Source organism: Triticum aestivum, chromosome 2A (genome assembly GCF_018294505.1).
Source record: "Triticum aestivum cultivar Chinese Spring chromosome 2A, IWGSC CS RefSeq v2.1, whole genome shotgun sequence".
NCBI lineage: Eukaryota > Viridiplantae > Streptophyta > Magnoliopsida > Poales > Poaceae > Triticum > Triticum aestivum.
In genome coordinates this window covers 722,840,012-722,857,294 of record NC_057797.1, presented here as the reverse complement: position 1 = coordinate 722,857,294, position 17,283 = coordinate 722,840,012, and the positions used below count along the sequence as shown (strand labels likewise).

Genomic DNA, 17,283 nt, shown 5'->3' with positions numbered 1-17,283 from the left:
GAGAACACAGCAGGGGGTGTCCACCTGGCCACGAGGGTGGAGGGCACACCCTACCCCCTGGGCGCGCCCCCTACCTCGTGGGCCCATGGTGGCCCTCCTCCACTTATTCCTGCACTCATTGATAACCCACAAGTATAGGGGATCGCAACAGCTTTCGAGGGTAGAGTATTCAACCCAAATTTATTGATTCAACACAAGGGGAGCCAAAGAATATTCTCAAGTATTAGCAGCTGAGTTGTCAATTCAACCACACCTGGAAACTTAGTATCTGCAGCAAGGTGTTTAGTAGCAAAGTATAGTCTCAAAATGGTCGAGACGTAAAGATCGATATATTGGACGACTATATTCGGACATCGGAAAGGTTCCGAGTGATTCGGGTATTTTTCGGAGTACCGGGGAGTTACGGGTATACGGGGAAAGAAGTATTGGGCCTCATGGGCCAAGTGGTGGAAGAGAGGAGGCGGGACAAGGCAGGGCGCGCGGCCCCCCTAGCCCAAACCGAATTGGACTAGGGGGCCGGCCCCCCTTTCCTCCTTTCCTCCCTTTCCTTCCTTCTCCCTCTCCTCCTTCATTTCCCCCTCCTAGTAGGAGTAGGAAAGGGGAGTCCTACTCCTACTAGTAGGAGGACTCCTCCTCCTGGCGCACCCTGCAAGGGTCGGCCGGCCTCCCCCCTTGCTCCTTTATATACGGGGGCAGGGGCACCCCAAGACACAAGTTGATTGCTCCAAGCCGTGTGCGGTGCCCCCCTCCACCATAATCCACCTCGATCATATCGTAGCGGTGCTTAGGCGAAGCCCTACGTTGGTAGCAACATCATCACGGTCATCACGCCGTCGTGCTAACGGAACTCTCCTGTGAAGCTCTGTTGGATCGGAGTTCATGGGACGTCATCGAGTTGAACGTGTGCTGAACTCGGAGGTGTCGTATGTTCAGTACGTGGATCGGTTGGATCGTGAAGACGTATGACTACATCAACCGCGTTCTCATAATGCTTCCTTTTGTGGTCTACGAGGGTACGTGGACGATACTCTTCCCTCTCGTTGCTATGCATCACCATGATCTTGCGTGTGCGTAGGAATTTTTTTGAAATTACTATGTTCCCCAACAAAATTGCCCCAAGGCATGGCAAGGAATGTATTGTGGCAAGTCTCGTGATGCAACAATTGTGCTAGAGGCCATAGCATCCGAGGATTTATGGATTTGGCATTGCTTTTTTGGTATGCCGGGCACTCTCAATGATATCAATGTGTTGCAACGGTCTCATTTGTTTGCTAGGCTTGCTAGTGGTGATGCTCCTGCTTGCAACTACACAATCAATGGGCATGAATACACAAAGGGGTACTATCTTGCAGATGGTATATACCCTCCTTGGTGCACATTTTTCAAAAGTATCAAAGAACCCAAAACTAAAAAACAATGTGAATTTGCAAGGGTGCAAGAGGCAGCCCGAAAAGACATTGAAAGAGCATTCGGTGTTTTGCAATCTAGGTTTGCCATTGTCTGTGGTCCTGCTTGGTTTTGGGATAAGAAAACCTTGAAAAATATCATGACATGATGTGTTATCCTGCACAATATAATTCTTGAAGATGAGAGATGAATGAACTTGGAATTCTTCCACGACAATACGGGTAGCCGTGTCAAACCAGCTAGAGACCCTAACCACATTAGATCTTTTCTTCAGACATACAAGGAGATTGAAAATGCAAACACACACTTTCAACTTCAGGAGGATCTTATTGAGCACCATTGGCAAAGGGCTGGACAATGACTCATTTTTGTATTCATGACAAGTTTTTTATTGCATTATTTAAGTTTGCTACGGTGATTTGAATAATTATGTGTAATGTGGATGATTATTGTATTATGTTTGATTTGAATAATTTAGTTTTGTTTCCGATTGTTGTATTATGTTGGATTTGATATTTGCGGGCCGATGAGATGCGGGATGCAGCGGTGCAAAGAGCAGACCCCGCAAAGCCGACCCCTAAGAAAACATATTCCGTGAATATGCTTTTTTACGGATCCGTTTGAGGGGTCTGCATCTGTGGCCGTCCGCACCGGCCCGCAAAGGCCATTTTGCGTGACAAACGCGTTTTGCGGGCCGGCGGGATGTGGGGTCTGCTAGAGTTTCTCTTAGTGATCCGGTAAAGGAGCAGAAAGGATTCTCACCTTTTTCCCTATAGGTGACCCTGAATTATCGAATCCACGAGAGAACAGTACCCTTTAAGTCAAGCGTTTCTCACAAGCTTTTGTAAGAGAATTAGATTTCAGCTTTTAACCGGATTGAAATCAAGTTGACACTAGAAACACTTATAGTGAAAATAGGCATGAGTATAGGGACTTATGCTTACAACCATATATTTTTGTCGGTACCATTATTATCTTAATTTGTGCCCTGAAATTCATCTACCAAGATTTGCTTGCTACGTATCAAAGTAGGGGATGTTTCCAAATTACATATTGACCAGCGTGCATCCTGACTTAAGAGTTAGTTGTCCAACCAAAGGCTCTATCTGCCGCGCGGGGTTGCCCTAGTAATTAAGATAGGAATAATCGAACAAAAGCATTTGTCGTTTAATGGCTACATCTCTTGTATCCCCAAAGATAGGATCCATGTTACCTTACTAAACATTTATGTCACTGATGTTTAGAATAACATATCATGGTCTCCCTACCCTTAGGCCTTAAGCTCTATGTGGCTAGTTTTCCATGATCCTGATTACCTGCAAGGACGAAGAACACGAACGAGACGAGAGACAACTACGAAGAAATTTTATGTTACACATATGCGATGTTAATTCAAAGTACTTCCATCGACCCCTCCAACAAATACATCAGGTTGCAAGACCTTGCCTCAACCCATGACCTTACTGAACTACTCATATATGGAGATCGGATCACAGGAAAAAAAATCATTGAAGAACACATCATAAAGATTGATTAATTGATAATATATATTACAATAGATGCCGGATGTGATGCACGGTTACAAAGTATGGGTAGATGGCTGAGAACTATGGTGATGATGAAGGTGATGGCTATGAAGATGTAGATGAGAAATGACGGCGGCTAAGGTTGATGAACATAACTGTTGCGAAGATGACGATGTATGCGAATAGTTGTTTCTCATTTGGCATCGGGCCTTTTATAAAGGTTGATCTAGTGGATGAGGCGGCTCCATTGGCAGGACACCACCACCACGACCATCACCACCACCAACCAGAAACGATGCCAAGGCGGGGTGGAAGCTAGCCGCAAGAGAAGGGAAAATGAATCATAGGTAGTAGGGTATACCTAGTTGAGTTGCTAGCCTAGCAATCCTCCACATGTCATGTGGCTATTCGATAAGAACAACAGTGTCAACAACAACATTGATTGTCGAGTTTAGTACTAACATCATTCATTTCGCTGAATAGATCATTAAAAAAACATATTACATGTGAGAAAAAGAATTGTCGGATTAATTTTCTCCATGCCGTGCCTCGGGAAAAAAAAAATTGCACCTCAGATTCGTGGTTCACGGAGATCCCTTAAAATCGTGAGCTCATATGAGCTATGTAATGTGATTTCGAAATTAATTCCAACAAGTCGTTGTTGTATAGTGGTGAGTATTCCCGCCTGTCACGCGGGTGACCCGGGTTCGATCCCCGGCAACGGCGCATTTTTTTAACCCGCACACGCTGTGCATCTTCTCTTCAGATTAATTGCCCATAAGTGTTCTTCTTCTGTTCCTCTGAATCCAGCTCTTCCCTTGCTCCATCTCTCTTATGAATGGGCCAACTATGCACGAGATAGATGGAATGCAAAAAGCTCTTCTTGTTCGATTGATCGATGACAATGTCACATGGGGATCCCTTGAACGATATAAGTAGGAACTAATGATTCGATTCGACTTACTCAAGAGGTTGTCCATGTCCGAATCAAACTCCGACTCCGACTCTCTCCCCCAATAGTCTCTTTATATAGTCTCGAGAAAATGCTATTCCCCCTCAGATCTCGTGGCGCGTTGTCTGAGGCTTCCTCGGGAGATCAGATCAACCGACACAGCGAACATGGCGTTGGATGAGAGGGCGGCCAAGCACGCCGTGGCCGCCGGCGCCAGCGCCGGCAAGGTGAAGCGGTGCCATCGTGCTTCGACGGAGAAGCGCCCGCTGAAGCCGTGCGCCGCCAAAAGGAAGGCGGAGGCAGACGACGACGACGAGCTGCTCGCCGCCAAGAAGAAGGCCTTCTACACCAAGTCAGGTCCAATCAGAAAGATCAAAGATGAGGCGGCTGCCGCGGGCGGAGGTGGCCTCCATCCTCTCCAGCCGGATCCATCCCGATCGCGCCCCTTCCTGCTACAAGGCGCTGAAGCTCCAGAACCCGGACCTGATTCCCTCGCCGGAAGAGGAGATGGACGAGCTCAAGGTGGCAGAGTATGCTGATGCGCGCGACTTCTATGAGGCTGCAGAGGAATTCTCAATATTCCAGGCGTGGGTGCGGAGCGAGTACGCCAAGTATGGCTACGTCGAGGTTGACGACGACTACCTCGCTCACCGGGAACAGGTTCGAGCTTGTAGCGATAGAGCGCGGGAGGCTGCGCTCGAAGCGATCGACTTCTCTGATGGAGACGAAGACCTGAAGATATTTTTTAGGAACAGACAGCACTGAACCCATCCATATTGCCTGGATGAGCAATCTGCGACCGCAAGTTCTAAGTTTAGCGATGTGTTTCTGTTGTCATGTTAATTGTGATCCATCGATATTATTATGGACGCTTTGTATATTCAGTTATTCACTATGTATACCAGTCAGTTTTCCTGGAGGTTGCGGTTCTGTTCTTACATTTGCTTTTTTTTTTAGAAAAGGAGGATGACCCCCGGCCTCTGCATTTGGGAGATGCATACGGCCACTTTATTGATTATTCTCGAGGACCTTACAAAGTATTACAACAATATGCCTGAATCCGTCATCTTGGCAACATATGCCACTACTCCTATCCATATGATGAAGGGGTGCTACCTGGCCCACATACCCGGTCTACTCACCTAAGCCTATCATCAAAAGCCAGAAGCCCCAGCCGAGCCACATACCGGGTCCGGGGCATAAACTAGTCTGACGCGCTCACATGTGTCGTCGCCGCCATCTTCCACAGGTCCATCTTCAGAGCAGATATTGAGGCTTCTACCTTGTCAGGCCACTCCGCCATCGACGTCACCTTGACGCCAGACAACTACCTTCACCTGCGCGAGTCCATCACCGCGCATCGGGCGCCGAGTCTCCACTACACCATGCCGTTGAGATCCGCCGTCATCAATGTGAAGGATGAAGTACCGCTCCACCAAAAAAGGCGCCCGCTGGTCCCTCGATCCCGTATACGCCTCCAAGAATGACGCCCCCAAGGAGGAAACGACACCAACGCGCCGCCGTCATCCGATCAACTGATATAGGGTTTCCCCCGAAGGTAGCGGATAGAGGTCTAGAGCTTCTTCACGGCGATGCCTTCAAGAAGGTAATGACACCTCAGGGTGCCACCAACGCCGGTCTTGGCATCAAGCCGAGCACAAGGTTTTCACCCGGATCCGCTCGAAGAACCTTCATCACGTATTGTGTGCACGGATCGCCGCCGATCTGAGCTGCCGCACATGGAGCAGCCGCACCGGCCAGATCAGATCTGTCCGGAGGGCACAACCCGCATGGTGCCGACCCAACCACCAGGCCCTCCATGCCGCCACCGCCGATCCGAGGTCAGATGATGTGTCGCCGCAGACCCGGTCGCCGCCGCCGAACGCCGCCACGCAGCCCGAGGCAGGGCCGGCTGCCGCACCCCACCATCGCCACCCTTGGCCGAGGCAGCCGCTGCGCCGCCGGAAGGCAGGCCTGCCGCGCCGCGAGGCCAGATCGGCCGAGCCACCCACGCCGCGGGGCTCCGCACCGCCCGCACGGCGCAGGCAAGAGGGAAGACCCCCGCCACCGCCATCAGCCCCGGGCAGTGGCGGATCCAAGACCCAGGCCGGGGGGGGGGGGCCTGGGCCCGGGGCGTGAGGAGCAGTTCCTTCATATAGTGTAGCACCATTGATACTGTTTAGCACTGAGCTGACACTGTAGTAAGCTTGGGGCCCGGGGCGAGGCTCAATTCTGGATCCACCCCTGGCCCTGGCCTATAGCCGGCGGCGTCCTTCGGCAGCGGCGGAGGGAGGGGAGGACGGATGGGGACCCCTGGCGGCTAGGGTTTTAGATCCCGCCCGAGTCGCCCGAGCGGGGGCGACGCGGGGGCGTATCCTTACATTTGCATGAATGTGTGTTTGTTTCCCTGCAGCTGCCAAGATTCTTCAGTTTTTCATGATGTTTCCAAATTGCCACACAGTGTTGCGCGCTCAAAACCTTGTAGGTTTAATGAGTATGTGAGTTATAAACCTTGTGATGAACAACGTGCTCTGCCCTGTAAGGATGTAACCTTACACTAGAGGTTAGAACATGCACTATTTTTAGGCAAAGTTAGAACATACTCGGTTTTGCCTCTTTTGTTCTCCATCGGTTGTTAGTATGTGAACAATTGTATCATGATTGGGTATGATCCTAAACAAAACAATGTCACCTGCTTACTTATAAATGCCTTGGGTGGTATTTACACACTTGTTTCTTAAATGGCGTGCCACAAGCTTAGCTCGATGCTGCCACTGTGTTTCCATCTCATGGTGCGGTTAGATCTGAGTCATCGAGATTCAGCAGAGCAAACTTGTTTAAACCTAACAGTTTGAAGAAGCAGCGGCTGGGAAGTCGTCGATGCAGACCAAATACGTCAACGGCCACGATCTGCGAAGCAAATCACTGCCCAGGAGAAGAAACTGTGAGAAAGGGCGTGTAGAAACTCCGAAGACCATGAAAGCCTGCCGAATCCAGATGGATCCACCAGAAACCAAAACCAACCCATCCAGGAAGACCCACCAGTGACGATAAACACACCATTGGAACGGGGAAAGGATGGGAATGACATGAGGATAGACTCCCTAGTTTCATTGCCAAAACAGAACATCGTCGCCTGTGTAGGCTAGGCACTGGTGAATACCTTGTTGTACCCCTCTGTCTTTCATGATGATGAGAAATGCGTGTCTGCAGTTTTATCGGCACTGGCAATCACGTTCAATGATATGTACTGGCTTGTGACAAGCAATTGGAGATCGAGCTGTTAAAGAAACTTGCATTATGACCTCCAGTGATATGTAGTACTCTTGTTATGATCCATCCGTACTATATTGTGATCCATGTCAACTGTGCGAAGCTAAGAACTGATGAACGCCTTGTATAATAATTCAGTATATTTGCAAAAAAAGTGTTTTTGTGGTCTTATGGCTGTTGTGTGCTTCGCTTCTTCATCGGTTATTAGTTTGTCAACCGGTTCTGTTTTCGTTACAAAAACAAAACATGGCCACCAAGTTCCAGGCTGCAGCAGATTTGAGTGCGAAGGCTGGCCGGCTCTGTGGAGAGATGGAGAAGGCATCTAACTGGTTTTTACTTGTCCCCTTCGGCTTTTCCACCGATGAGTTTTGACGAGTTCATGTCTGTAGCCTGCTGGGGTGCACAGCATGGGAGCGAAGAAAATTTTGGTCGGCTGGGCAGCTTTTGGAGGGTCTGCTTGGGCCATTTGAACAACTCCTAGTGAGTTAATTAGTCTGTTTTCGTATACTGTTTCCGTTAGAGATTAATCAAAGTGTGCTGGCCTTGAGTCATTTTCGGTATGTTTTTAATTGGGCGGAAAATTTGATGGCTTCATCCATATAGTTGTCAGTTAAGCCTTACGAGCAATACGTTGAATTCTGCATTTGATAAGCTAGATCAAGCAGAGTTTCTAAACTGACAAGTGGGCTGTACATTTGCGTTATTGCTTATCAAACATACTACATTAGAAACCTGTTCATGTAATGGTTTGCAGGCATAGTTTCAGAAACTAAACTAAGTTTCTTGGCTGTTAATTTTTATTTTTATTTAGAAAAGAAGGAGGACTCCCGGTCTCTGCATCCGAACGATGCATGCGGCCACTTTATTAATTATTTACACAAGACTTTATTAATTATTTACACAAGACTTTACAATAAGACTAAAGCCACCGTCTAGGTAACATCTGTCGCTACTCCTATCTAGTTGATGAAGGGATGCTGATAGTCTGGGCCTAATACCAAACAGACCTCGCAGCCAAACCTAAACATCTAAGACCTGAGGTCCCAACCAGGACGCTTGTCGGGTATGGGGCACCTACCAGTCCGGCGCACTCCTCAACCAGGACGCCTACCGGGTATGAGGCCGCCGCAGCCACCTGCCACCAATCCATCTTTAGAGTTGTACTGTTGTATCTACCATGCCAGGTCTCTCTGCCATCGACGCCAACATCCCACGCGAGTCCATCCTCCCACATCGAACGCTGAATCTGCACTGCGCCACGCCGTCGAGATCCGTTGCCATCAATGTGTAGGATGAAGCACCGCTCCACCAAAGATGTCGTCCGCTAGTCCCGCGAGGCTGAGTGCACCTCCAAGAATGCCGCCCCCAAGGAGGTAACAACACATGATTGCCGCCAACATCCGATCAGCTGATCTAGGGTTTTCTCCGGAGGTGTTGAGTGGAGTTGGGAGCTTCACCTCGATGATGCCTTCATGAAGGAAACGATGATAAGGGCATCGTCATCACCGGCTCCGGCCATCGACCAAAGACCAGGTTTTCACCCGGATCAGTCCCAAGTAATCCACCCGACAACCTGTGCACCGTCTCGACCGCCTTCAAAGACTCAGATCTAGCCGCCTAGATCTGGCGACCAACCGCAACAGCAGTGCCACCGTAGGAGCCCTGGCGTACCGGCCACTGCCTGAGTGTGCCACCACTGGAGCCTAGGAGGAGGGTTCCCACCCCGCCTCGCCAAGCCGCGAGAGCCGCCGAGATGGATCCCGCGCGCTCGTCACCGTCTCTGATCCGAACCAATCCATAGATCAGATCGCCGTCACAGATCCGCCTTAGAAAGGGACTGCACCACGCCATGCCGCCGCGGAAGCCCTAGCTTCACCAGCCACCACCATCCAGGGCCGTCGCCTCGGGATCCAGACAGAACATCGCCGCTGCCACCGGCCATGTTCCGCCGCCATCGCCCGGCGACCTCCTCCAATGGTGGCGAAGGGAAGGAAGAGGTTGGTGGAGCCCGGCGGCGGTGGGGGTTAGGGTTCCGCCCGAGCCGCCCTAGCGGGGGGCGACGCGGGGGACGGCGAGCATGCCAGAAAAGCCGAAGCTGCCTGACACCATTAAAAATGGGGGAGAATTTCACTCCCCCGACCTCTGCACAAAGTAGAGATGCATACGGCCATTTTAGTATGATTATCAAGATAAACATGATCCTCAGAAGTTTTTTGGCTGTTATGATGTGCTACATCCATGATTCATTGTCGAATATAGGATTGAAATGTTTGCAGTTGCTGTTAGATGTTAGGTTTGAGTACTCCATAAATTAAGTGTTTTGCTGAAAGACTGATCTACCCGCAAGAAAACTTCAGAAGAAAATAAGTGCATACCGATGGGGACAATCTAATCTACCTGCAGTTGGTCCTCCCAATCTACCGACAGAAATCACTAGCCACCAATCGTGCCAATCACTAGCAGTACCTGCACGCCGGAGCGAGCTTGCACTTGACCTTCTCGAAGACGACGGCCGGCGTGCCGGGCGGCGCGAGCTGCAGCTTGAGCGGGCATTTGGCCTGGAACTTGCACTTGGTGAAGTGCGCCTGGTACCTGACCTCGCCCGACAGCGCCACCTCCACCTGGAACACCCCCGTCTTGTTCTCCCCCTTGAACTCGGCCACGCCGGCGTTGCCGAGCGCGACGTAGGCGCCGTCGGAGCCGGAGACGAGGTGGTGCACCTGGGTCTTGCCAGCGGGGTGCGTGGAGCCCTCGTCGGCGAGCCTGACCCGCTCGAAGCGCTGGCCGTCGAAGCTGTAGTCGGCCTCGAGCGGCTGGGTGTTCCTGACGCTCATGGCCCAGTTCCTGTTCCGGACGGTGAGCGTGAGCGAGAGGTTGTAGGCGAAGGCGGTGGCCGGGGACGTGGCCAGCGCGAGCCGCGTGAGGGAGGCGTCGACGACGGCGACCTCGGCGTGGCGGATGAAGCAGTAGGCCAAGAGGAGGACGAGGAGGAGGACGACGCCGGCGAGGACGGCGAGGCAGCACGCGCAGCAGAGGATGGTGTCGCGCGCGCCGGAGGAGACGCAGGGGCAGCAGCGGTCGCAGAATGCGTCGTAGCAGCCGCACTCGCTGCAGCACATGGCTGCCTGTGGCCGAGCCTCGATCTTGAGCTGGATAGCTCTTGAGCTAGCTAGATTTTGGATGGCACTGCCGGGCTGAGGTAGGGGGTGGCGGCTTTTTGGAGTTTCAGCTACCGGTCGATGCGGATTGAGGAATTGGGGATTTATTTTTCACTCGATATGAAACGTGGATCCCTGACAGCAACGGCAAAACACCAACGAGTGGAGGACCAATGTTCAGTCAATGGGTCAACTGGTTAAGTCGTCGAGCATAGGGTTTAAGAACTTAAAAAAGTCCCTATAAGTCCCATCTAAACCAAATAGAAGAGACTTATATGGACTTAAAATGAAGATTTGGAACTTATAAAATAAGACTTTCAAGGAAGGACTTATAGGGACTTATAGTTGTAATATGGTCTTTTAGTCCATATTAAGTCCCAAGAACCAAACAGGTAGGGACTTTTTAGGGACTTGAAACTTATAAGTTGGGACTAAAAAAAGGCATAGGACTTATAAACCAAACCGGGCCTAATTGTGCGCGACTTTCCTTAAAAACTAATCAACCCTTCCTCCCCATGCCTGGGTGTCGCCCCGCAAGGCTACTCAGGGGCGACAAGGGTTTCCCCTGCTACGACATTCCCTTTCCCCCTCCTTCCTCGCCACCACCTGATACGGTCATCGGGACAAGCCCGTGCTGGTGCCGGTGACGGTGGCAGTGAGGATTGTCTTTGAAATGTCCATGCGGGAGTATATTGCGACTATATAATTTTCGCCATCAGCCAGCCTTTGAAATGTCAGCTTTCTTCAGTTCTCTACCTCTAATTGTCTTGTGAAGGCACTGCCCATAAGTGAAAGCGTTAAATATGTTACATCGCTCTGAACCCATTTAAATATTAAAATTTTGTGTTCTTTACTAATTCTTTCATTGTTGTCATCTTATAGGAGGATGAAGAAATGGCGTGTAAAGATTGAAGAGTGAAAATGCCCCTGCTTATTATTACGTGTTTTCATTTATGTTAGTAATATGAACTGAGTGGAGCTTGCGAGTATGTTGTTTGTGAGCTTGTTATCAAGTTAAACACTTAAAGCTACTAGTAATAATGTACGTGCAATGCACGTTTATATTAGGTAGGATATTAGTTGCGCGTTATATTAGGTAAGATATATTTGTTGCATGTTGGTATTTGGTAACATATCAATCGCTTTTTCACGGGAATGGTAAGATATTAATTACATGGCAGATTTCAAGGGATAGTATTGAGTCAAAACGTGTTTATAACCAATGATAGTGGTGGGTAATTAGCGCGTTAAACGTGTTTGGTGCTCAACATTGGAACGATTTGAACCGCTAGATAACATGATTTGACAGTCGAGATGGTTTGGATCTTTTTATATTGGTATAGATATATGGAATAGCTTATTTGTATATAAATTCACATTGATGACTGCTATTCTTTTTTCCCTCTTGTGGATCAGGAGGTTTAGTACACTGAAATCTTATTTTATACTCTCTTCTGTGGATCAGGAGGTTTCGTACAACGAAATCTTTATCTTCTACTCTCTTCTATGGATTGTGTAGTTTCACCCACCAAAATATTGTCTTATTTTCTCTACAAGCCCAACATCAGCCCTTGAAGTTGGATTACTCTATCCATCTGCACATGCCGCTGTTGGATCAATCACCGGATGTGCACCCGTTCTCTCTTCACACATATCTCATCTATATATATACTACTTGAGTTGTTCATGTCAACATGTAGCCTCGACGCTGAGGGTGATGCATTGTAACTCATGTTGAAGTAGGCATGTCTGAAAGCACGATACGCAAGATATTAGGTGAGCGCTACGGTTACCTTGCATGTGATTTTTGAAAGGTCTCGTCTAGTTTCTTTTTTCTTTTACTGTTTTTTGGCTTTCTTTCTGGGTATTTTCAGGTTTTTATTTTCAATTTTCTCTGATCATATTTTCCTTTTTATTTTTTATATTTTCCGGTTATATTATTTCTTTATTTTTCAACTATATGCAGACATTTGTACAAATACATGTCCGTTATATTTTAAATACATGTTAAATATTTTCTTGAAGAGACGTTGAACATATTTAAACACACATTGAACATTTTTTTAAGATGTTGAATAATTTCTAAAGCACGTTAAACATTATTTAAATAATCGGTGAACATTTTTTTAATACATGGTGAACATTTTTTAAACACACACTGAACATCTAATACACAATGAACATTTAAATATAGCATTTTTAAATACATGGAGAAAATTTTATAAATACAAGGTGATCACTTTGTAAACACATTATGATTTTTATTAATGTAATGAACATTTTTTATTATCATGAACATTTTGTGTATTGTATGAATATATTTTAGAATATCAGAACGCTAAAGAAACTGGAAAAAACAAACGTCGGAAACCAGCAATAAAACCAGAAAAGGCACAGATCCAAATCACCGTTACAGGGACACTGTATAATGGGCCGGGCCTTGAAGGAGCCCCTATAGGCGAGCGGGCGAGCGAGCTCGCTACGGCGAATACCTAGGCGCTCCCAGCTTCGATTCCCTCCACCCGCCGCCGCCGGAGACGCCACGCCCTCCGCCGTCGTCGACCTGCCGGAGGCACTCAGAAAGCAGAGGCGGAGAGATGTGGTACCTTTGCGTCTTCTACCACAGGCTCCTGGACTACCGGCGGCCGGAAGTGCAATCGCTCGCTGAGCTCTTCGGCGGCCCCGGCGCCGGGGACGCCGTCGAGTGGCGTATGCCCGAGAACCACCACGAGGACTCCCCCTTCCACCTCGTCCGCCTCCCCGGCGACGAGCGTCTCGCCGCTCAGATCGCCAACCGCAGTAAGCGAGCTCCCCTCGCCATCCTTGATTGATTTATACTGTAGTACTGTACCTAGCATCTCGCGTTTATGCCGGACACCGCATGTGCCAGGCCTGCTCGTGAAGGGGATCTTTGAACTGTGGGGGCAAGGCGCCACCTACGACGAACTGGAGAAGGCGATACGGCAGTACCCCGACGAGAGGAAGCTGCCGTACCTGACGCCCGAAAGCTCGTTCAAGATTGTCGTCGACAGCTTCGGCAAGGTGATCAGCTTCGAAGAGCAGAATGAGATCATAAAGGGGTTCGCTTACATCCCATTCGAGGTTGCTGCCACAATTCTTCTGCTACCTTGTAGTTGTGTACTATTAATTTCAGAGGTAGGCATTTGTGGATGCCAATTGTTCGTTCTTTTTATGATGGGTGTTGTTTCTCATGTTTTAGGGCCGTGTTAATTTGAAGAAGCCCGAGCACAAGTTCTTTGTCTTGGAGACCGATGACTATGGGTCACAAAATGGCCTCCCGCCAGTTGTCCAGAAGACGGTATTCTTTGGCCGGGAGGTTGGAGCAGCAGATAGGCATCTATTGCCGACGTATCAGTTGAAGAGCCGGAAGTACATTGGTCCGACTGCAATGGATTGTGAAATGGCGTTTCTCATGGCCAACCAAGGGCTCGCACGGCCTGGGAAACTTGTGTATGACCCTTTTGTTGGCACTGGGAGTATTTTAGTCGCTGCTGCGCATTTTGGAGCCATGACTATGGTTTGTGCTTATTGCAGAAATATATACATAGCTGTGCTTTTGCTAGTCAATGTCTCGCTTATAAAGTTCTTTCAGGGTGCAGATATTGATATAAGGGTTGTGCGGGATGGCCGTGGCCCTGATTGCAACATTTGGAGCAACTTTGAGCAGGTAATTAGGTGGACTTGACCAAATTTCAGTTCAGAAAGCTTCTTGCATGTCTGCCATGAGACTTGTCTGAATCATCATTATTTGAGGCTAATTGGTTTGATGCCAAAAGTTGGCATGCCAATTTTTGGGACGATGCTTCGGTGCCTTAAGGCACCTACCTTTGTGTCTATGACATGTGGGCTCAACAGGTGGCTGGCCCACATGTCAGTGACCCAAAGGCAGGTGCCTTTAAGGCACCGAAGCTGCGTCCCAATTTTTGACAACCGCCAAATGTTGGCTAGAGATTGGTTGCATACGAACTTTCGTTCCCAATGTCACAAAAGGTTGCCAAATGTTGGCAACTTTTAATTTTGCCAAATGTTGGCTTGCCAAATATTGGCAATGCCAAATGTTGGCAGCAAACCAATCAGCCGATCTTGAAGTAGTACATCTTTTTATTTAGTTTGTGAGTTGGTGGATACCTATAATTCATCTAATGTATTCATATTATCTTATTCAGTACAAGTTGCCAGAGCCTTTGTGTGTGCTGCGAGCAGATAACAACCTGCCACCTTGGCGTCCAGGCTTGAAGGAGGTACACTAGCCTACATTTTGTGTTGTTTGTGCAATGTTTCAGTGCATCACTGTTGCAGTTTTGGAATTGTTCATTAGTGGCTGGTCGGAAATGAAGAAAATCATCAGCAACTATGTCTCTTTTGCTCAAATGCATGTTGCCAAATGTTTGTAGTTGTGCTTGAAGTCTTGCATGGATGCGCATGACATGATATACTCACATAGTCGAATGCTGATATGACCTTCATGTGATTGGTATGTCTATCTTAATTTGTAACAAATTCACCATGAAATGTTTGTTTTTTAGCCCATGAGAAAATTAATTGATGGTTATTGTTTGATTAATACTCCTTAAAAGCATAGTTAAAAAAGTCACGCCTAGGCTCTAGGTGATAGCAAAACGCCTAGCTTAATCTGCGCATAATTGCGCATAAGCGTGCGCCTTAGTCAGAAAAGCGCAAGGCACTGACAAAATGCACATTTGCCTACCGCTTTTTTTAATTATGCTTAAAAGCAGTACCTGGAGCATACTGTATAAACTACTGCATGATATATCACCTGAATTACTATGTGAAAAAATCTTTAGAATATTGTGAGATAGAACAACTGTATTATGTTAACATTGCTTTGTGATTTTGATTTCAATTGTGCTTATATGATACAGTCACATAGTGGAATGTTTATATGACCTTCATATTGTTGGTATATATCCATATTTAATTTGAAACAAATTCACCATGAAATTTGATTTTTAGTCCCATGAGAATATTTGATGGTTGTTATTTGCTTAGTACTCCTTAAAAGCAGTACCTGGAGCACACTGTGGAAACTACTGCAAGATATATCAACTGAATTACTATGTGAAAAAATATTTAGACTATTGTGTGATAGAATAAATGTACTATTTTAACATTGCTTTGTGATTGTGGTCTAGAACTGAACATTGCATCTTTCCTTTGGTGCTAGTATTATGAGGTTATCTTATGTGTAAGCTGCATGCTGCTACTCCTCGAATACTGTCTAATTCTGTTGTCTTGGCCACAAGAAATGATAAGCTACTGCTGCTTTTGTCCATCAGATATTTGATGCAATCATTTGCGACCCCCCATATGGTGTCCGAGCTGGTGGGCGCAAGTCGGGTGGTCGGAAGCTCCTAAAAGGAATCATCCCTCCGTACACAGTTCCGGACGAGAAGAGAGAGAACCACATTCCATCAACCGCACCATATAGTCTTGCGGAATGTGTTCATGACCTGCTCCACCTTGCTGCAAGAATGCTGGTGGTTGGCGGCAGGCTCGTCTTCTTCTATCCAATGTTGCGGGAGGATGATGCTGCTGGTGTGGCGAAATTTCCGGAGCACCCTTGCTTCAAGCTGGTGTCCTCCTGCGAGCAGATCCTAAGCCTGCGGTACAGCCGGGTCCTGCTGACCATGGTGAAGGTGGGGCCCTACACGGAGGAGGTCGAGAGGATGGGCGAGGAACGGCACCAGGAGTTCAGGGAGAACCACCAGAAATGGATGGAGGAGGGCAACCTGCACACTGCCGTGTTCAGCCCGGCGGAGCATGATAAGAAGCCCGAATCTGATAGAGGTTCCAAGCCCAAGTACAGAGGCAAGTACGTGTAGTGGTGGAAACACTCTGGGATCGATGATGACAATTTTGTTGATCTTCTGCTGTTTGTATCTTTTAGTAATGGCTCTTGTATGGCCTGTGCTAGGTTTGCAAGCTAGCGCCAATTAGTGCAAGGAACTGTATGATGAACTCTCAACTTGATATCATGCGAGGCTGGCTCCTTTTGATGATGAACTGTAGTTTTCTTACTTTTTTTTCCTTGTTTGATGATGAACTGTAGTTTTCTTGCTTGTTTTTCCTGGTTTGCGTCTCGAGCCACTGCTTTTTTCTAGAACATAAACTGCTCTGCTTTATTCAGATAAAAATTATACAAATGTAGTTTTACATAACAGACTTTGCAAGACAGAAAAATGAGAATCCCTAATACCGAGGAGTTGCTTTTGACGAGAATCATCCACACCGAGAAGGGCATCGCTGTAGCAAGGAACCATACATAACAGACTTTGCAAGACACAAAAAAAATAGCAATACCTAATACCGATGAGTTGCCTTTGACGAGCATCTGCATCATCCACAGTGAGAAGAGCATGTTGTAGCAAGGAACCATCTGCGCCGTCGTCAGGACTCCACCAAGGAAATTCTCCTTCAGGTTTTTTAAGTCGGTTGAGCCACCTGAGCTATCCGGTATATGAAACAAGTGAATGCGTCTTGGCCGTGACGGCAAAGTCCTTGGATCAGCGAAGAAAGAAACCAAACTGTAGCCAGGCTTGTGCTAGGTCAAGCTAGCGCTTATCAGTGCAAGGTGTTGTATGATGAACTCTCTACTTGATATCATGCCAGGATAGAGGCATTTTGATGATGAGTTGTAGCTTTTTTTACTTCTGTTTCCTGGCTACTCCCTCCGTTTCACAATACATGTCTTTTCTTTATCAAAATATAGATGTATCTAGACATATTTTAGTATATAGGTATATCCATTTTTGGACAAATAAAAGTCAAGTATTTTGAAACGGAGGGAGTACTACTTAGGGCGTGTTTGGATGCTCTCCGCTCCGGAGTCGGCAGAGCGACGCCGAACAGGTAAACTTGTGGAGTATAAAATGGAGAGTGAAGCCGGTTGCAGGCAAAAAATGTGGAGCAGCTATTTTTGAGATCT

General features: G+C 47.7%; 2 protein-coding genes and 1 non-coding gene across 3 annotated transcripts; 2 read left to right on the top strand and 1 right to left on the bottom strand.

Moving 5' to 3' along the window:
* The first annotated feature begins 3,587 nt into the window (after positions 1 to 3,587).
* Positions 3,588 to 3,659, top strand: TRNAD-GUC (transfer RNA aspartic acid (anticodon GUC)). The gene has a single exon. It is a non-coding gene; the product is annotated as a tRNA-Asp (tRNA).
* A 4,406-nt stretch (positions 3,660 to 8,065) lies between these two features.
* On the bottom strand, positions 8,066 to 10,383 carry LOC123190578 (uncharacterized). Its single transcript, XM_044603251.1, has one exon. It carries the CDS (start codon positions 10,275 to 10,277, stop codon positions 9,615 to 9,617), a length of 663 nt encoding a protein of 220 aa, XP_044459186.1. The 5' UTR covers positions 10,278 to 10,383; the 3' UTR covers positions 8,066 to 9,614.
* A 2,364-nt stretch (positions 10,384 to 12,747) lies between these two features.
* Positions 12,748 to 16,361, top strand: LOC123190571 (tRNA (guanine(10)-N2)-methyltransferase homolog). Its single transcript, XM_044603245.1, has 6 exons — positions 12,748 to 13,115; positions 13,207 to 13,418; positions 13,537 to 13,854; positions 13,930 to 14,004; positions 14,504 to 14,578; positions 15,635 to 16,361. The coding sequence occupies exons 1-6, from the start codon at positions 12,914 to 12,916 to the stop codon at positions 16,178 to 16,180; spliced, it is 1,428 nt and encodes a 475-aa protein (XP_044459180.1). The 5' UTR covers positions 12,748 to 12,913; the 3' UTR covers positions 16,181 to 16,361.
* The last annotated feature ends 922 nt before the right edge of the window (positions 16,362 to 17,283 follow it).